This window comes from Aedes aegypti, chromosome 2 (assembly GCF_002204515.2).
Source record: "Aedes aegypti strain LVP_AGWG chromosome 2, AaegL5.0 Primary Assembly, whole genome shotgun sequence".
NCBI classification, from domain to species: domain Eukaryota; kingdom Metazoa; phylum Arthropoda; class Insecta; order Diptera; family Culicidae; genus Aedes; species Aedes aegypti.
In genome coordinates, this window is record NC_035108.1 from 120,093,377 (window position 1) to 120,115,805 (window position 22,429).

General features: G+C 37.7%; 1 protein-coding gene across 1 annotated transcript in view; it reads right to left on the reverse strand.

Moving 5' to 3' along the window:
• The window catches only part of LOC5564145 (ankyrin repeat domain-containing protein 11), a 109,239-nt gene that overhangs the window by 86,094 nt on the left and 716 nt on the right, over positions 1 to 22,429 (reverse strand). The window contains exons 3-4 of the mRNA XM_021842139.1: positions 22,186 to 22,374; positions 15,478 to 15,735 (exon numbers count right to left, since the gene is read on the reverse strand). Of these exons, the coding sequence (XP_021697831.1) occupies positions 15,478 to 15,735; positions 22,186 to 22,374 (447 nt within the window). The remainder of the gene's footprint in view (positions 1 to 15,477; positions 15,736 to 22,185; positions 22,375 to 22,429) is intronic.

The following is a 22,429-nucleotide window of genomic DNA, read 5'->3' on the forward strand; positions in this document are numbered from 1 at the left end:
GACATTGACCGCCTCTTTCGATGCATCTTATGGCTAGCAGGAACGTCAAAAAAGTAATGTATGACCATCTATTGGCTATTTATCACGTATTCTTCAAGCTTGACCCATTGTTTTCATTGTTCTGGCATTAGCTTGCTGTGAAAATGTTGGCCCAAAGTTACCCTTATGGACCAATGTCACCCCGCCTTACGGTAGTCATAATGCAAACTACTAGTTTAACAACGTAATTAGAATGAACGGCCAATGATCAAATGAAGGGAAAATTACATATGAAAATGTTAGCAGTTATAATGCAAAAAACATAGCAGCATTGTCAGATAGCCAATGGTGCGCACAAACTCAAAACCTCACGTTTCATCTGATCTACTACCCTGAACATGATTAATTTTGCATACTTAGTTTGTAAAGCAAACAGCAAACAAAAGAAATCATTATAGTGTTTTTGAATAGAAATAGTTGACCAAAGTCGTGTTAAAAACCAGCATCAATGATTAATCAATGGAAAAATGTATAGTTCTCGCGTTTAGTATCATACAGGCGAATCTGCAGTGATCAATTTCTCTTCGTCGATTTTCTCTTTAGATCAGTACACGAAATTCAATCAATTTCGGTAACATTTTTCGACACAACATGACCAAGGACAATGAGTTCTTTCTTCTGAAACAAGCAGTTAAAAGCAGTCGCCCGGCTTAGTATTTAGTTGAAGAGAAAATCGATAAAGAGAAACCGATCATTGCAGTTACGCCTTTATGCTACTGAACGCGAGAGTTTATTCGTTGGAATTTTGAATGTATTGCAGCAAAATTAGTACTCGTTTTTGGAAGTCCTTGGCGAGTTTCTGACAAAGTCTTTAATTTTTTTTTAGCTGTTATTCCTAACCGTCTCTGGTTTATCTTCCAGAGGAGATATGATGTTCTTCTATGAGGCAGGTTTAGAATTCCTTCTTTAGTCGTAGACAGTGTTTGGATTTCGATTAGAATCAGCCGATCGAACCATATTCGGAGAGTGTTACAGTTCGCGAACCATAGCAGTTCGTGGCACATGTCATTCGAAGAGCCCTATGAATGTAAACATTCACTCTCTCGATTGGCACGAGAGCGTTCAAGAGCAGCAACTCTCACAGACTGCAACAGTATCGAGTCGTTTAGGTGATTTATGTTTTGCATAAAAATGGGAATAACTTTCATATTTTCTGGTAATGCAACCATTAACAACCTTATTATAATCTATTGGACCATTGAACACTTCTTTGGTTGCAAACATAGCACAGAAAATAAAAAAAATATTCGCCTCTGTTTCTTGATCAGAATGAGTGTGGGTCAGCGAATGTTACAAGTGTTGACACACAGTGATCGGGGCCAAACAATGGGTGGTGTGTGTCTGTCTTGTTTTCGTTCATGGTTCTTTATCTTCCACGAACGTTAAATGTCATGCGTGTGGTATGAATGCAGGCGGATAAATGGGCTGAAATTATGGCTCGTGTGTCAATGATCGTTAAATTTTCCAAAGCCTGGTCGTAGATTACTGCAGAAAGCTCACTGGCACGTTTATTCAACAGGTCTGTCAGATATTAGACCTGATTTTTGCCAAATTGTTTTAACACTTCAGTCGTCACGCCGTTGTATTTTGTACAACACTGGTAGAAAAGCCTCGTTTTTCGTTCACAAGAGCAGCGTGGTGGCTCTGACGGTAGCAAATCGCGAAACAACTGGAAGGTAAAAAAAATTCGGATAAAAAATTCACCTAAAAGTCGCTTTCTAAGTTTTGCTAGAATCTTCTCCAAAAATTTTTCCAGAAAATTTTTACATTTTTCGTTGGAAATGTTTACAGAATGAATACCTGAATTCTTCAAGAAGGTTAGCCGGGAGTCCCTATTTTTCTTGAGTCAAGAAGCTTGACACTTTGACTTCAAAATCACACTATGATTGTTTTTATAATGACAAATATCTAAAAGACACGGACACCGTCTTCAGCCATCTAGCTGCACAGACTGTAACTTAACACAAGCCAAAGGACAAGCATGGCACAACCTGGAAACATTCCTGACGAAAAGATTCAATGGCTGAAGCGGGAATCGAGCCCACACCTCATAACACAATGCGCTTAAATGCCTGACAACACTAACCGCACGGCCACGAGGCCTGTTTGTGTTTGAAGAACTTAGCCCCTGACATTTCCTTATCATCAGATCACGAAAATAGTGACTTTAGTGACCATTTTCCTGAAGTAAGTGACTTTAGTGACTATTTTCCTGAAAAAAAAATACTTCAGTGACTTTTTGTTGGGAATAATGACTTGTTAGTGACCAGGTCGAAAAAAGTGACCATGTCACTCAAATGTTACTAACTACCAGCCCTGCCCTCAGGACATTTTCAAGAACTCAAACACTAATTTCACCAGATGTCTCCAACGATTTCTTAAGATTTCCTCCAGATTTAAAGGGCCCAAGCTCAAAGGGGTGTGACATTTTGGACGGTTTTGAGTTAAGTATACAATATTCTACTGTCTCCAAGCTGTCCAACGGTTTTTTAGGTGATTCATCCGTCTAACAGAAAAAATAGCATAATTCGTAGAAGATTGGCTTACTTTCGTAGATCTCATACAATTTGTATGGAATGGAAAGTTTCTGAAAAAAAACTTTAAAGTCGATTTCCTCAAATTAGAGTTTTGTCACTTATATTGCTTCTATCTAACCCCTCAATTGCCGTTCAGCGTTTTGAAGATTTCAATCAAGAGTTTCTCTTAGGATGCCTTTAGAAGTTACTCCTGAGATTCCTCCTTTGATTTCTGCAGAAAGCTCAGCAGAAATTCTTTGAGAAATTTCTCAAAAAAGTTGTCAAATAAACTAATTAAGCATTTTCAGACATTTTCAAGACATTATTGGAGAAAAATAAAATCCTGAATTTACTGCTATTACGAACTCTATAGCACTGATGAAACTGCTGTAAAACTTCAGATGGATTCTTGCTAGAATCTCTGCACAACTCTCTAACTTCCTAAGAAGCCTAGATGAATTTGTAAGATATTGATAAAAAAAATAATCAATTGCATTCATGGATAAAATCCTGAAAGATTTATTGGAGGCATTACTTTATTGAACAAAATCACTGAAGAAACTTGTGTGAAAACAGTCCGTGGAGATTTTACTTGAGAAATTACTCGATTTTTTTCTTCGAAATAACTGTATGAGTTATTCGTGGATGAAATTATGGTGAAATTTCTAGATTTCTTTAGGAACTTAATGATGGATCGTTGATCGAACTTATTGTGTTCCTCAATAAAAAAGAGTTCTCAGTAGGTTTTTTTTTGTTTAATTCATTAGATTATTATAAATCTTCGAGCTGTTTAGTAGAATACCTATAAGTAGATGAAAAAACCGAATTTAGTACTATACCATTTAATTCCACTAGAGTTTGTATCCTTTGACAGATACGCGTATTTCGACCTCAACTGTAAGGCCGTCTTCAGTGCCGTGTACGAGTCTTGTACACGACACTGAAGACGGCCTTACAGTTGAGGTCGAAATACGCGTATCTGTCAAAGGATACAAACTCAGGGGAATTAAATGGTATAGTACTAAATTCGGTTTGTTCATCTACTTATTAGATTAGCCATAGATGAATTGGTCGGCGTTGAGTCAGACTGAACTATGTGTTTCTAATGGTTCCAGGAAAGCGCACTCCAAGCATTCGGAATTACCAAATATTTGAATTATTTACTATAACTTAAAAACTTGTATATTCCAAGAAACAACAGTAGCAAAATAGCATCGAAAAAATCATGCTATTGAGTCGTTGACTTATCTTTAGAAGGCTAAAATATCATCATTTTATCCGGTCCGTCTGAACACCGACAAATTCACGAATAAATACATCAAGCGTGTGCTAGAATAAGGGCGTAAGTCGCATGATCGATTTCTCTTTATCGGTTCCGGGTCATTTGGCCGAACGCCGTTTGGCCGAACGCCATTTGGCCGAAAGGGTCATTTGGCCGAATGCCATTTGGCCGAATGCCGTTTGGCCGAATTTGAAAAAAAATAGTGAGCTACAATTACCATGCATTTTGCAATTAAGTTCAAAGCTGAATTTCAAAGAACAGTTTAGAGGAACATCCTCGATGTAAGCAATTTTTCACTTCTTTGCTAGCGGAAATAGCTGCCAGCATAGGTTTTCGCATTGCATTTGTAGTCAGTCAGCTTTTGACAGTTACTAAAACGGTTTACTTATTCGTCCTTCTGTAGCATCAGTTTGCTTCAATCATTCTGATCGTACTTAGTAAATTAATTAAAAACAGTGAGCTTATTTGATGTAAGTATTTTCCGACTCGTCTGGTTTACTGATAAACGCAATCAACGGAGCAGAGTTCAGTTAACACTTTGTAATATTAATCTTGGTGGAGAATGACATCACATCATCCTTTGTGTTAAAGATTATATGTTTTAATAAAACTCTTTACTTAGACTGAATTCTAATAACTATGAAAAATATTCAAATATGAAAGAACAGCATATGATCAAAAGAAGGAAAAATCTCTTATAAATTTTAAGCAAGTGTAACGCAAATAACTGTTATATCAGTATAACTACAAAAAACTACCGTGATTTAAAGAAGGTAAAATTCCCTTTGAAAATAAAAGCTTAATTATTTCCAATAATAATGAAACCAGTACAAATCGAAAGAAAAGCCTATGTTTGAAAGAAGGAAAAAATTCTTAAAAAAATAAAAAATATAAAAAAACTTCAAACCCTAGCACGTCGTTGGTAATCTACAGCTTAGAGTCTTGACGCGAGCTCACAACTTCGTCCGGAATGAACGGATCGTATTGAATATGCTCTTGGAGCACTTATATATCGACAAACATGATATCCCGCCTCATCGTAAAGATCAACAAATTAATTAGTTGATCAATTATTGGGCCACACTTATGATAATGCTACACATCAGTGTTAAAAAAAAGAGATATTTTTGTTCGTTATTCGGCCAAACGGCATTCGGCCAAATGACCCGTTCGCCCAAATGGCATTCGGCCAAATGGCGTTCGGCCAAACGGCATTCGGCCAAACGGCGTTCGGCCAAATGGCCGGACACCCTCTTTATCGATCCTCTCTTCTGTGAATAAAGGTGACAAGAAGCGGGTTTGTCAGCATTTTTTTACCTCTGGACGCAAGATTGCATCGCTGCCTAGCGTCCTGAACTGAGAAAATGCTAACAAACCCGCATCTTGTCAACTTTATTCACAGAAGAGAGGATCGATCATGCGATATATGCCCTTATTCTAGCACACGCTTGACATTTGGGAATGTCTAGAGAAATAACTGAAAAAATCGGCGTAGGAACTCCTTGAAGAATATTTACATGGGTTCCTGGAAAAACCTTTAACAAATTTCTTCAAAAACTCTGGTATAATCCCTTGAGGATTATTTTTTTGTTTTAACAACTGCTGTGCTTTGAAAGATCTATGAAAGTAACTACTGGAATATCGGTGTAAAACTGGAATTGGTGAAAAAAATCTTTTAAGGAAATCCAGGAATAGCATTTAGGAATTTTTCAGAGTAATTCCTGTGGAAAATCCTTATTAGATATTTCGAATCATAATTCACTGCAAGGAAAAGGAAAATAGTGATTTTAGAGACCATTTTGGTTAAAAAAGAGATTTTAAAGACTTTTAGAGGAAAAGCAAAAGAAGTGACTTTAAATAACAATTTGATTAAAAAAGAGACTTTGAAGACCTTCCATTAGCAATCAAAATAAAAACCAAGTCTCTAAAAAGATACCTTCTTTCAGACATAAGCAGGGCAGGCAATCGTCAGATTCGTTACAGTGCGATGACGAAATAAAAAAAGACATCGTCATCCAATATAAGAACTCTGGCAGGTCGTCGTCTTGTCATCGACGGAAGATTGCACCTAACTTCAATCCAAAATCGTCAACGAGCAAATTTTTCTTCATTCCGCTTGCTACTCTTACTCACAAGAAGAATGCGTTTACTGTATATTCGCTTGCTTCGCACCAACCAACGAATGCCATCACATAATTGCTTGTAATGGCAAGTGAACCCGCTCTCCTCATGACATAAGCGCGTGGAGTTGACGATTCAGAGATTGTTTGTTCAAATCCAGACGTGTTTTTTTTTTGTTAATTTTTCTTCCAAAAAATGCTCGTAATCTGTCGAAGACACGGTTTTTAGTCGGCTAAGTGTTCCCGAACGAATATTCGCCCATAACGAAGGAATCGTATTTGTTCGTCGTGACGTCGAGACTATGTGACACGGTCTCTACGGCAAATCGTCATCCGACGCTGTTTCTTTTAGTTTAGTCGCCAACTTTTTCCATTTGACGGTGACGATTGTCTAGCCTGATCATAAGATAATATTGTCGTCAACCTGTGTCATGTATTCATGAATCTTTTTCGGCAAACTACTTTCAATATCTTTAGCAAAATCCTGACAGAACCTATAAACGATTTATGTTGACATTTTTGGCAGACCCTGATGTTTTTCTCAGTAATCTTCCGAAACAATATTCTTCCCAATTAGGAAGTAAATCACAGAAAAAAAATCTTTGCCTCAGGATGGACGCAGACTCCCCTCTTCCCTTTTCGACATCCAACATTTATAATCGGTCTTCTCGTTTTCAAATTAAACAAGCATGTGCTAGAATAAAAGCGTAAGTAACTCGATCGATTTCTCTCTCTTTGATGAACGCTGATAGCTTTTTGCGTGCTATGACGCTAGGATGCATGGAAGGACACCTTTACTCATGGAAGGGAGGGTAGATCATGGTACTCACTTCCTTCGCTTGGAGTAGAATATAAATTTAAATGTTAAATAAAAACGGAAATATTCATTAAATTGATTTGCCATGGAGCTTAATCCAGAAACGTGAAACCCCTATTCTATACTTCGTACACATGCCAATAACAATTAAATTAATAATAAACCTCCGACCACGAGTGCAATCCCCATGCGTGTAGGCTGATTGATTTTATCTCGGTGCGTTTAAAAATAGCGCCGCTCACTCATTATCATTGCCCCCTGACCTTTGCTAATTAATTGCCTCAGTATTAAAATCCCTGTTATCGACGGTTATCAGTTTTCAATAAAATTCTACGTCTCAACGTGGTGTCCTCACAGCCATGGAAGCACAATGAAACAACACGTTCGACCATCCGTTTGGGCGGTGGCCTGACAAAGCATTATGTACTGCACCAGGCCTTTCGACTCAGTAGTGTTACAAAAACCATCTATCATGTTTTCTGACCTTATCCAAACCGAACCGTCGTTACGTGGCGCTAGATCGCCATTGCCTGCGCCTGTTTCTCCACAATCCAGTCCAGCTGTATGGTCTATGTTTAGAATCTCGAGTCCTCATCGCGTTCATCAATTCGGTTTCGCTTCAATCGCCAATCTACACACTATGCAAATTGTGCAAAATTTTAATGAGCGCTATAATTTGACTCGCTGCTCGACTCAAGGGGACGGTTGAGATTTTTCTGTGCGTTCATTTTTATTATTATGAGACATCAAAACCAACACAGCGATTGCCCTACTCAGCTTCCCGGATGAACTGCACACAAGTTCTTCTACCTCGTTGTTTCATCATCATCATCATCTTTGCGATACACACGACACAAGCTTGTTTGGAAAGACACGGTTTTGCCAGAAAATTATGATGATTTGCGACTGCGAGAGTGGATTATTTAAAGCTCGCAAAAGTTCTCCATTTTTTTTGTCGTTTTTTTTATTCAAGTTATTTTGTATGGGTAATGTTCAAGAGTACCATCTACCGATAAAAAAGTAAGCATTAGCTTTGTTCAGAGTTTCTTCACTTTTAATAAAGATGACAAACAAGCTCTGTCCAAGAAAAGACGTAACACTAGAAATAATAAGAAGAAATTTATTAGGGAGCCGGACCCTATTCTTGGCACTTTTGATCCACTTCGGCAGTGGGGTTTTTTGAAAGCTACAAAGCTCATATTTGACCACAACATGCGTCGTACTAAAGCGCTTCTTATTGCAAAGTTTCAAACAAATCGGCCGAGAAAACCCCCATGCCAAAGTGAATCATGAAAGTGCCCAAGTAGCTCTGAACGATGGCAATATTTATTTTTGCTTTGTCAACGCGAATTTTAACAACTAGATGCGTAGTGCAAGTAGATGCGATTGATACATTTATGACAAATTGCTATGGTGGAGGAGGGGATTAAAAAAATAAAAAAGCAACGTCATTTATGGACATGTGATTGTTAATTACAATGTGTTGCATGTCACCCCGTTTGACGGTACATAAAAGACATAAAGTTGCCCTATATCGATTTGAAATGACTAGCTGTTATAATTTATAAATTTACCTTTTTTTTAAATTATCTACAGTGATACCGTTTTGATTCATATTACGGACACTTAAGGCCTCAGTGAAGTATAACCCAGCATAAAGCACACAAAATAAATCATTCTGTATGACTCCTTAGCGTTATCGAGCATCGGAAGCCCTTTACTTTCGAATGGTTGGTAAAAAATATGCTTCCGCAACTTGAATAATTTTAAATAAATCAAAATGTGTGGCCTTTTCATGATTCTTATTCCGGACGCTTCCTAACTTTTGCCTCATATTCCGGACACTTTGATTCGAATTCCGGACAGCTCATGATAATCATTATTGGAACAGTCAAATCATCAATTGAAATCGTCAAACCACTAAAGAGACATCTAAGGTAGTTGGGCATTATAAATTTTCAAAGATATTTATGGAAAAAGCTAACTAAAACGAGCCTCGAAATTGAAAACTTTTGAACGGCAAAAATTGAAACATTTCGTGTGAAATGTTTCCCATACAAAGTAGAGTGTCCGGAATTTGAAGCTGTCCGTAATATCAATCAAAACGGTACCTCCATGAGTCGATGTTCCATGACTCGATATCGACTCATGGAACCATACTAGAAACAAAATTTCATGGTTACTATGATGGTCCCTTGAAACAGCTTTCCAAAGGATTGCAGTTCCATGACTCGATATTTCCATGAGTCGATGGTCCCTTCAATATCGACTCATGGAGGTTTCACTGTATTTTCAAGTGGTCGTTGTTCTGCCAAACCGCACCAAGCGCCATTTTTTTCAAAAATGAGTTTTTTACACACTCTCTGGCAGAATATGTAAAACTGAAACTATATCCAACCAGAGCGACCCATAAACCTAAGCTTGTCATTGGAGGTAATTTAATATTCTGATTCAAATGGCCTTTTTTCAAATTCTTCCTAAAACATTGCAAAGTGGTCTTTCCCGACAACATACAGGATCAACACCAACGGATTTTAGCATGTAGTGTAAGCGAACAGCCATGTAAAATAAAGTATTGTTTCGGTGGTGCTGATGATTTTTCACTGAAATTTTGTTCAGCCACACCGCACCAAGTACCATTAATATAAAAATCGTGTTTTTGTATGAACAAAAGGTATCAAAACACGCTAAACGCTCTGCTTAGCTTTTTAAATAATATGTTGATGGATTAATGCACGAGCCTTAATGAAATAACAAGACATTTAAATTGGATGTTGTTTGAATGATTTGCTAGCACTTGGTGCGCTTTAGCTGTTCAGGAAATGTCGTTTTACCGTCAAGCCTATTTGACCAGAGTGCGCATAAGTTGTTTCGAGTTTTTAGCTCTCAATTCAGCAGTTCGAAATGACTTAGAGGTAGCACGCCAAATCACCACTCAGAGGCCACGAGTTCAAATCCCGATTTATATTTCTTTACGTTACCCGTAACATACAGTCATAAAAATCAATCAACTTTCAGCTTATGCGACTATTTTTGAACTGTAGAGCAGAAGCAGTTTCATATACAATGAGAATTTCATGCCATTCGTGGTATCCATTTTCGTAAAAAATCGCGTACTTGTTCAGCCAAATGCTAAACTTGCTAGTAACTTGGTGCGCTCTGGCAGAACAAATTCATGGTTTTCTTCGATCATCACATTTCTCAACTACATCATTGTTGTCTCTTTCGAATCTTTGAACGCGTGAGGACCTTGATTTCACATAATTCCTGGTAAAATAGATAATCCACCCAGAGAAAGACAGACAGAATACGTTTTGGATGCCTTGTACAAATTTATTGTTCACATATAGGTCCCCAACATTACATTGTGGGACAGTTCTATGGGAAATTACAAATCCTTTCGATTCGTAGTGTGTAAACATTTGTAACATGCATTTCAAAATGCACGGCGATAAACCGCTTGTCTTCTTTTTTCTTGTATTGCTGGAAATCATGGAACACATTCAGCGAAACCGAACTGAAAACCCATTTTTTTCAATTTTTGTTCAGCCAGAGTGAACCAAGTGCCTTTTAATTTGAAATCAAATCTCATTACATGGAAAATATATGATGATTTTCTTGAATATTCTATCTTGACTTACTGATTGGACTATGTTAGTCATTTGTGAGTGATAAAATTTTGAAAAGAGTAATTCGCGATCTATTGGCCGGTGAGTGAACTTTGAAGTTAAATATCTCAAAATAATGGTTTTGGTACTTGGTGCGGTTTAGCAAAACCCCAACCAAGTAGAAACAAAATCTGATTAAGACTAACACTTAAATCATAGACGTAGAAGGAGGCAAACCGGCAAACAGACAATAACACAATAAGAAATTATGGTGAACATGTGTACTAGAACCTCTGATTGGACCGTAAATATCAGGAGCGGGTCATTTGGCATAAAGCCATTAGGCATAACGATCATTTGGTATAATGGCCATTTGACATAATCGGAATTATGGCCCTTCTTTCATAAGAAGGCTGTTCTTGATGAATTTTTTTTACGCCAGCTCCGCAATATTAAGCATCTCTGCGCGTTTTAACGTTTGACCAAATTAAGCAGAAATCAGCACAAAATCGATTTTTCAGGATGTGAAAATAAAACAAATGGTGTGTTGGTTCAGAACAAGCCGCTTTGCGTTTTTGCAGGTGAAAGCAACTCTCCTGTGAATTCTTAACTGCTACGGCAAATGAAATGTAATATGTTGTTAACAAAATGTTAATGAAAGCTTAATTTTGTTTTACCAAATTGCTGCCTAACACAGAATATCTATCTTAGCTTAGACTGACTACACATATCAATGGTTGCTATTCCGTGATTGATCGAGGTCAGTGAAGATGCACAAATAGAAGTTCGACTGGGATTGGTCATAAACTTCTTCAGTGCCTCCATTTATACAGGGTCAATAACGGCGCCGGTTATGTCCTTGCAGTCAGGTGGGATTGGGGGAAGGAATGTTAGTGCGTAACCTTTGCTATTTGGAGGCCGTGTTTGCCTCTGCATCTCCACAAAGGTTACTGGAAGGAATGTTTGTTAATTGTGAGGTTCGTTGGGTCACAGGGTTCACTTTGATAGGCGATTAGGTCATGATAAACAATTATTTGAGAGATATAAACATGACTTTGAATGTAATATTTTCAATTGATATGAACAATTTCCAAGTAGAAAAAAATAATGTCGACACTTGTAGTGGCAAACCATTCAAAGTTTGTTGAATGAATAAAACTTTTGCAAATCTACACTCATAGTGTCGAATCATCCAAAGTTTTTCTTCAATTACAAAAACAAAGGTGAAAAAAAGGGATTTTTGGAAAAAAATATGTAGAACATTAATAGTTTGTAAATAAGAGTTCGACACTCCTAGTGACGAACCATTCATAGTTTGTTGAAAAATAATATTGCATATTAATTACTAACTAATTGCGAAAAAGCTCAAAAACTTGCTATGCAGTTTGAAAGTGCGCACAATTTTAATTTAGGACTTACTAGTCCAATTGAAAATCAAGTTACTCAGGACTTCGAAAATATTCTCAATCAAGAGAACGTTTTCGAAAATGCCTGGGAGACTGATTTGGAAGAAGTGAGAACTATTATTGAAAAATTCAAAAACATGAAAGCTCCTGGCGATGATGGAAGAAAGTAGCTTAACATTTTTAGTTGATATATTTAACAAATGTTTTCAATTAGCATATTTTCCTGACAAATGGAAAAATGCTAAGGTTGTGCCAATTTTAAAACAAAACAAAAATCCTGCAGAAGCTTCTAGCTATCGTCCAATCAGTTTGCTTTCCTCCATCAGTAAACTTTTTGAAAAGGTTATTTTGAACAGAATGATGGCCCACATCAACGAAAATTCAATTTGTGCCAATGAACAGTTCGGATTCCGCCATGGACATTCGATCACTCATCAACTTTTACGTGTAACAAATTTAATCCGTTCCAACAAATCTGAAGGCTATTCTACTGGTCTTGCTCTTCTAGACATAGAAACAGCATTCGACAGTTTTTGGCATGAAGGTTTGATCGTAAAATTTAAAAAAAATAATTTTCCAACATACATTGTTAGAATAATTCAAAGTTATCTGTCAAATCGTACGCTTCAGGTTAATTATCAGAACTCCAGATCTGAAAGACTTTCTGTAAGAGCTGGTGTTCCCCAAGGCAGCATTTTGGGACCAATATTATACAATATTTTCACATCTGACTTACCTGAGCTACCTCAGGGATGTCAAAAATCCCTGTTTGCGGATGACACAGGCCTCTCCGCCAAAGGACGAAGTCTGCGTGTTATCTGTAGTCGATTGCAAAAAAGTTTGGATATTTTTTCTTCATACACCCGATTCTGTTTTTGCACGGATTTTTTTTTACACGGCCGTGCAAAAAAGTTTTCATACAATTTTTTTCGCCAAAACCTTATTTTTGCATGAAACGTCGAGAAATGGTGTTACTTTTTTGGCACGGTTTTTTGAAATTTTGAACTGAAAACTTTTTTTGCACGGTACGCATCCCCCGTGCATAAACAGAATCGGGTGTACTTGCAAAAATGGAAGATTTCTCCTAATGCTTCCAAAACTCAACTAATAATATTCTCACATAAACCAAACGCTCTTTATTTGAAACCATCAAGTAGACATGTTGTCAAGATGAGAGGGGTTCCAATAAATTGGTCAGATGAAGTTAAGTATCTAGGGCTCATGCTAGATAATAATTTAACTTTCAAAAATCACATTGAGGGCATTCAAGCCAAATGTAATACATATGTAAAATGTCTCTATCCCCTTATAAGCTTAGCTTAGCTTAGCTTAGACTGACTACACATATCAATGGTTGCTATTCCGTGATTGATCGAAGTCAGTGAAAATGCACAAAGAATCAACTAGAAGTTCGGCTGGGATTGGCCATAATCTTCTTCAGTGTGCATACCTAATTCAGTGCCTCTATTTATACAGGGTCAATAACGGCGCCGGCCATGTCCTTGCAGTCAGGTGGGATTGGAGGAAGGAATGTTAGTGCGTAACCTTTGCTATTTGGAGACCGTGTTTGCCTCTGCATCTCCACAAAGGTTACTGGGAGGGATGTTTGTTAATGGGCAGGATCGTTGGGTCACAGGAAACCATTCAAAGTTTGTTGAACAAATATCTAAACGCATAATTCCTACAGCGGTAAGGACGAAAGCATGTGTTATCATATTTTATTCATATGAAAAGTAAAATAAAGCTCGATTGGCTGGACCATCACAGAACACTTTTTGCCGACACTTGAAGTGGCAAACCATTCAAAGTTTGTTGAATAAAGTATAACTTTTGCAAATCTACACTCATAGTGTCGAATCATCCAAAGTATTTCTTCAATTACAAAAACAAAGCTGAAAGGAAAGGGGTTTTTTGAAAAAAAAAAAAATGTAGAACATTAATAGTTTGCAAATAAGAGTTTGTGTTGACACTCATAGTGACGAACCATTCATAGTTTGTTGAAAAATAATATTGCCATTTCAACGCTGAACGATTGAATGTGGTCATACAAATTTTACAGATTTGAAATAAAAGCATGAAACGAGCTAACCAATTGATACTTTATTCTTGACCGAGCAGCCACAATCCACTTTCAGCTTCACCTAACGTAACAATTCGACAACACAATGAAAAAAACTCTTGCTTGTTCGGGCTCTTCAACTCGCACTGCCCGGCAAACGTGAAAACCGAAAAAAAAGAACCAAAACCGGCGACGCAAAGAAAAAAAATCATGCTTGCCCGGGCTCTTCAACTTGAACTCCAAATTGCTGCCAGCCTTACAGAGAATACCTAGATATAAGAAATGAATTTAATGTTTGGAATGATACTAATAAAGACTTAAAAAAGGCCGATTTTGCGTAACTTTATTTTAAAGAGTACTGCTCATGAGTAATACTGGGATATTTCTACACAAATAGAAGATATTGTAAGGAACAATGATCATACTTACCGCAATTGAACAGCATAAAAATCCTGTTGTTTAGTAAAACAGAATGTATTGGACGATTTAGACATGGAACACACCATTGACGCTCATTCATTTCTATTTTTCGGTGCGCTGTAATTTGCACTGATGTTTATGAATCTTGACTCAAAATCAAACCAAACATGTGATCAAATCTGATTAAACCGAACGATTAAGAGTTACAGTCCAACCCCCATCAGATTACATGTGATCAATGTTATTCAATTCATGTTGAGTTTCACTATGAGAAGTAAAAGACAATTCTTGATTGTTTAATAAAAGTAATTAATTAATTAATTTACTCTTTATTATAAATTCAGCTCGAGGCTAGTTCGTCCCCGTAGACTTTAAAAAAGTAAAAAAATCAGAATAACAGAGATAAGAATTAATAGCCACGGTCGTATGGCATCAAATTTGTCTCACTGAACAAACGTTGAAAAGTATAAAAAAAAAACTAGCCAAACTTTGCACGAACTAGTCAACTTAACAGACAGTTTCGACGTTTGGCTAATTCCAAAAATACTCCTATAACATTAAAAAAAAACGAATTTATGTATGCTTGTCATCTGTTCACCCAATGTTTAATATGGTAATATATGGCTAGGATTTATATGTAGCTGTTCTCCCTATAATTCGAATACTTGCTATCAAAGGACCGCTTTGGTGAATCAAGTCCCTACAAACTAATCAACTAACCGATCCTAAGATCTGGACTGTATGGATTAATATCACCACCTAATAATAGTATAACATAGAGTTCAGATTATGTTTCAACAGTTGATGATCAGTGGAAGAGTAACAAATTATGATTTAAACCTGCATCCGAATGAATACTGAGCTTACCTGTAGTATAAGAATCAGAATGATTTATTTCCATTTGATCAAGCAAAGTTTATGGTGAAGATGATAGAAGTCAAACCCCGAATTTTGAAGAGCACAAATCTAGAGATCCAGACGATCGTTTGTGCTGAAAATTTAACTCACTGAGTAACCTTATACACATTTTTTTTGAATTGCAGTCAAAACGGTCAAAACTTTATCGGTGAAATTCTTGATAGAAGTCCGCATACCTTAAAAGTCAGGTAATGTGGTAAGAACATCGATTTTTTTCCTATCAACTCTTGAAGTAGTCGATCTTTCGTTGAGTACCAAACAATTTAAGCAAACAAATAAATATGCCACCTACCTCGTGCCTGCAGCAGGTAGTTGTAGACGGCCGGTGCCGCAACGTCGCACGGCATCTTGCCCTTCTGGTTCTTGAAGGTCGGATCGGCACCGCGTTCGACGAGCATCCTGCACAGCTTAAGCTGCCCCACGATAGCGGCATCGTGCAGGGGAGTATCGTTTTCCAGTCCGGTGGCATTGATGTTGGCCCCAGCCTTGATCAATGCCAGGGCCACATTGTAGTGACCGTGGTTGCACGCTTCGTGCAGGGGTGTCCAACCTGGAAGAAAGAAAAATAAAAAGTGAATGAGGACGGATGGAATATCATCATTTGTTTTTCTCTTTATCTTAAGGCTATGTTTGATAGTTAATATTATCTTCGTATTATACTACAATAGTTCAAAATATTGGACGCAGTAGTTTCAACCCCCAACAAAAAAATCTTCGTATCCGCTATTACAATATCTTCCGATAAGCCAAGTAACCAATTAAATATTTTTTTGAGTCTTACAGGCATATTTTGTGTACAGTAAACAGTGGTAGCGGGCCTTTTGATATAAGGTCATTTGACATAACCAGAATCGACCACGTTCTGATTGATGGACGGCACTTCTCCGACATTATCGACGTCAGGACCTATCGTGGCGCTAACATCGACTCAGATCACTAGTTGGTGATGGTGAAACTGCGCCCAAAACTCTCCGTCCTTCTTGAGGACTGCTGGAGAACAGTGAAAGCAGTCATCAACAATGCAGCTGAGAGCAACGCCGGGTACGTGGGATGAAGTCGACGGAACGATTGGTTCGACGAGGAATGTAGGCAGATTCTGGAGGAGAAGAATGCAGCGCGGGCGGTCATGCTGCAGCAAGGGACCTGACAGAACGTGGAACGCTATAGACGGGAACGGCAACAGCAGACCCGCCTCTTTCGGGAGAAAAAAACGCCGCCTGGAGGAGACGGAGTTTGAAGAGATGGACCGGCTTTGCCGGTCTCAAGAAACACGTAAGTTCTATTAGAAGCTCAAGGCATCCCGCAATGGATTCGTGCCGCGAGCCGAGATGTGCATGGATAAGGATGTGAGCATTTTGACGGACGAGCGTGGGGTGATCGAAAAGTAGAAGCAGCACTTCGACGAACACCTTCGTCAGTACTGCGGGCGATAGAAACCAACCAGCCCTCCCTTTGAGGGAGGTTTAGGATGTCATTCACCAGCTCAGGAACAATAAAGCTGTTTGTAAGGATGGTATCGGAGCTGAACTCATAAAGATGGGCCCGGAGAGGCTGGCCATTTGTCTGCATCAGCTGATAGGCACAATCTGGGAAACAGAACAGATACCGGAGGAGTGGAAGGAAGGGGTAATATGCCCCAAGAAAGGCGACAAGTTAGATTGTGAGCAAGGATGGAAATCTAGTGATCATGACAAAACAAATCAAGCATCGTGGTTGTTCTTTATCATGCGATCATAGCAGCAACGATAAACCCTTAGTCGTCAAGCCATCACAACAAACTCCGCTCTGCGAAAAATGAATCACTCGGCCTGTGAGTTGACGTGCAATTGTTCGCGAATCAAAGTCATGATTTTAGAGGATTTTCCTGATTGCACTCCACGATTTGTCTTCTAGCTTGTCGTTTTTAATCTGAACGTCAATCGTGTATGGTATGTGAGAATGTTTATCCGTGAATTTTAAATTGATTCGCATTGATCGCAACATGTTACAATATCCGACAAACTCTTTGTCATACGACAAACTGTTCATCGGATGCTCGATATATCTAGTCGAGTCTAGTACATGACACTGAAGACGGCCTTACAGTTGAGGTCGAAATACGCGTATCTGTCAGAGGATACAAACTCTAGTGGAATTAAATGGTATTGTACTAAATTCGTATTCGTATAGTACTAAATTTTTTCATCTACTTCTAAGACTGCCTTCGAAATTATGCGTTAGCCATGGACCATGACTGATTCCTGGACAAATTGTGGGCTTCGTGGCCGTGCGGTTAGTGTTACCAAGCATTTATACGCATCGAGTCAACGAGTGTGGGTTCGATTCCCGCTTCAGGCCGGAAAATTTTTCGTGAGGAATGTTTTCCGACTGTGCCACTGGGCGTTGCATGCTAGTCCGTTGTCTAGTGTGGTGCTTCCTTCAAAGGGCAAATCGTCCACTGGAAGCATTAACGTGTAGGTGTCTTTAAATTGCATAAAAAAAATCTTGATCTGGTGAAACTTACGTTGGATCTTTTTAAGCTGGCTAAATTTTTGACATAAATTTAAAATTGCATCTGCAACTGCAATGTCATAGTTCAATGAATAACTAATAGGTAATCCAGACAAGGCTTCATCAGAAATCAGTATCATCTCAGAAATCGGCCAATCGTACTTCTGAATTATTCTGTCCAAGATTTCAGTGGATCTTCCAAGAAAATTGTCAAATATTCATTTGGCTCAGGTTTTCGTAAATGGCAATATCATCAACCATAACAACTTTCTACAACTTATTTTGGTGGTTTGTAGGTTTAGTGCTTGGAGATGTTCGTTCAAAATTATTGTTCCGGTGACCATCTCAAATTTCCGGTTTCCCGTCTTTTTCCGCGGTCCAGTGGCCGCCCTGGAATTATTGACAACAATCGTATCACTTAGTGACGACTCGTAATCTCACGTTTAGCTGTTTTGCGACCCATTTTGCATAGAAACAGTTGACCTAAGATGAAGTGATTCCTACCAATATTAGTACGCTTTTGAAGTCCTGGACGAGTTTCTATCAAACTCTTTGATTTTTTGTTTGTTATTAAAGCCCGTCTCTGGCTTATCTCCGGGAGGAATTTTAATGAGGATCTTTCAAATAATAGGTTAAGGATTCTTTCTATCAGAGGCGCGTCCCCGTTTGAAATCATGGGTAGGACAAATGTTGGCAAATATTTTGTGTCACAGTGAAGCTAAGAAATATTTTAACTCTGGACTAGAAATTGAAAGTTTTTTGTCACTGACTCCTCTTTGCTTTAACCCCCTCATTTTCATTATATTATTTCATATGTTACTCCAGAAATGTCTGAAGTAGTTCATTTAGTGATTATTTGCACAAAGTATTTCTCCAAGAATTTTGTTTAGTATACCTCAAGATTTCTACCTGGATTTTCCCAAGGGGAACCACAGAAATGGAATTTCTCCAAAGATTATTTCAAAAATTCTCTGAATTCCTCGAAAAAGTCTTTGAGATTTTTTTCAAGAAAGTCCTAACTCAGTCAAGCTTATATCCAGTGATTCACCCATCGCTTTCCCTGGGACACTCTCCACGGTTCCCGGTCAAAACTTCTTCTTCAATTCAATCAATAACTGGTCCAGAAACTTCTAGGGATTTCCTTTGAATTTGTCTGTCAAGATTTATATTAGATTTTCTCTAAAGAAATCTTCAGCAATTGCTCCAGAGATTCCTTCTAAAATTTCTACAAAAAATGCTCTAGTAATTCTTTGAGATTTTCTCTCAAGTGAGTTTTGAAAGTTTTCAGGAATTCTTCCAGAATCCAGAATCTCCAGGGAAATGCCAAGTTTTTTTCTGAAATATAAATCTGTAAGACATTTCTAAAGTAAATCATAGAATAACCGCTTCTAAAACTTGGATAAGTTTTAAAATCTCCCTTAAGCATCTCTGAAATAACTACTGGACTCTTGAGCAATTTTAGAAGGTTTCCTATATTATTTGCAAAGAAAACCGAAAAAAAAAATCAATCGACTCTCAAGACAGTATTCTATAGGATATTCTGAAGAAACTTCTCGGAAAACATTGGACAGTACCACTATAGAAATTTGTGTAAGAATAATCGGAGGAATTATTGGCAAAAATACTGCAGTATAAACTGGTGTGAAAACTCAAATAAAGCTTTGAGGCTTGCAAGGGATTTTTTTGACAAACTTTTCAAGAAATTGTTGATAAAACTGCAGGAGTAGTACTTGTATGAAATGTAGGAGAAATTCCTAGAAAAAAAAAAATAGATTTGCTCGATGAAAAGCTCGAGGAATTTCGAATTTTTGGTATGATACGTGGATGAATTCTTGAAGGAACCCACAGAACAGATCAAGTGGAGAAATTCCTGCAGATTTTCTTGAAAAATAACAACCCTTAAACTATTTTTTAAACACTCTGGAACAAACTTTTGTAGATTTCCTCGGTAGGAATTCTGTAAAAACTTTTTGAAGATCTCCCAGAGTAACAATTGGAGAATTCGGTTGAAGGACTAGTGAAAAACAATCTAGAGGAAATTGTAGGATAATTTTGGAAAAGAAGTCAAAGTAATACCTGAGGCAATTACTGGTGGTAGTAGCTTTGGAGTTCCCAATGATTTCCTGGAGCAAATTCTGGGGAAATTATTCTAAGCATCCTTTGAAAAATTGCTGGTAGAATTTCCGGGACAATCGGTAGAGAAATCTTTAAAAGAATTTCTGGAGAGTTCCCTGCAGGAGACCTTGAAAGTCTCGCATGATCTGGGATAACGCCCTAAAAGTCATTGGTAACCACGTGTGTAGTTCGTTGTTTCTGTGCAAATGAATGAATCAGCTTCCAAACCAACATCACTGGCGTGTAGAGGATAATCCTTTCTTCACCATACCGTTGTAAAATAACATGTAACTCCATTTAAATGGTCAGAAACAACGAGCTACACACATGGTTACCAATGGCTTTTAGGGCGAGATCAGAAGTTATGCGAGAAGTATTCCAAATAAAATTTTTCTCATACATCCTGAAGCTTTTCCTTGTGGGATCTGATACGATAATCTTGAAGAGCCTGTAACCCCGTTATAGTATCAAAAGGTTTCTTTAGAGCCGAATAAGTATAAAAGAGATTTAAGGGACATTTTTTTTTAAACAGATACTTTAGACAGCTTCTATTTATAATACAGACTTGCATTAAGAGCAAGTCTCTGAAAAAAACCTACTACCAGTCCTGTCTTGAAGATCATTCATTGGATCAACTTTTGTTATCATTCATATTGAAAAAAAAATATGAATATCATTTATATTCATATCATTTTTGGCAAAAATAGACCAAACTCCTTGCCTTTACAACCAGTGCGATTGTTCTTATTTCCTTAATATTTCTAGATAACAAATGGATGAACAGCAAAAAATCAGTGAATTTGTGTAGTTTTTTATTTTTTGCACCGGCTAATTGCAAAAGATTTCAGGAAAAACTTAAGATGCTTGAAAAAGGTTTCAAAGCGCAGAAACTGTTACTAGGCATGAGAATACCATGAAAACCTTATCATATGTTCCATCCTCCATAATAATAAGTAGGACGTTGATCGAGGGTATTGAACATGTGATAAATAGTTTAATTCATTTTTCAAGCTTTCTGCTGATCTTGTTTTTTTTTTTTGTAGAATCGTGGGTAGGACAACCCTTTGACTGTCCTACCCAGATGTTTTTGTGCGTAGTACATGTCCTACCTGTCCTACCCACTTCCCGCGCCACTGCTTTCTATAGTCACATATTAGCCAGATATTGGCTCTGGTATTCACAAAAACTATTAAAAAATTCTGACTACAAAATTCAGCCCAAATGTTTTACCAGCATATTCTCCAAAACCTTTCCTTTATTTTTTTATATTTTCCGTTGCAATGGCTACGAAATATTCAGAAATTCCTATTTTTAATGCATCTTAAATTTCCAAATCACATTTATTTGTTTTTATAATAATAAATAAATCAATACAGAGTCAGAATTAGGGCGAATGTGAACACTAATACATTGTCAGTAAAATCGGTTTAAAGTTCAGCGGATATAATTTCAATTCTATATTACGTTTCCGATCGATTTAATCGCATGATGCATTTTTGTATGATCCATTACAATATTACTTTTGTAACAAACCATTTGATTTATTTTCATATTATGAACAACATGTTAAAATAAACAAAAAAAGCATCATGCGCCATTCATCAAAATTGAGGATTGTTGCGCCCCTCGGTTTTTCGTCTCCTTCAGTTTGACAGCAGCGATTGTGCCTTTCTACCACATCCTTCTGGTTTGACTATCATCAGCTTCGCTGTTTTGCTACGCTCTTTCACACGAACCTTCTTCACTATCGACCTTCTGCACACGCAGTTTTAAATGCGCCCTGCTGCCACACTCAATCGCAAATGCGCCCGGTTACCGCAGGGGGGGAAGGTGGGCGAAATTGACATCAGAGTTCGTATCGAAAGAGAATATCAAATGCGCCTTTATGTTTTTCTCACTTATTTCGTGAAAAAACGTTATCTTTAAGAAACAGTTGTGCAGTATATGATTGTAGTTTATCAAATAAACTTTTAGGTGAATAAAACTCAATTTGTTTACATTTGTCAGTTAGGCCGTTGTTCTGGTACTGTATTGAAATATTTCTTGCTGTTTGTGTTGAAGAGATAACCCAACCTTAAATTTCAATACCGTTAGATCACGAAAATAGTGACTTAAGTGACCAATTTTCTGAAATAAGTGGCTTTAGAGACTTTTTGTTGAAAATAGTGACTTTTTAGTGGCCAGGTCGAAAAAAGTGACCAAGTCACTAAAAAGTGACTTGCTACCAGCCCTGTAGATATTGGAAAATAAACGGGACATAGGGGGAGGGGTGTAGAAATCCCAATAAACGAGGGACGTCATATGTGAATCAACCCTAAGGCATCTCATCAGGATCGAGATCATAAGAGATATTTTCAACGTTTTGGCAAAAAAATCTAACGCAAATTGGACTTACCCGCGAAATCCGTAACATTAGGATTCGAACCCTGTTCCAGCAGCTTCTTGACCGTTTCCTGGTCGCCTTTTTTCGACGACAAATGCAATGCCGTTTCACCGCGTTCATTAATGCGATCACGGCGCGAGTGGCCACCAGTTCCCCCACCGGTATTCGTTCCAGAGGTTCCACTCGATCCGGGACTCATTTCTAAAAATAAGAAATCGAAACCAATCACAGCTGGACGAGCTGCCTTATTGAAGAT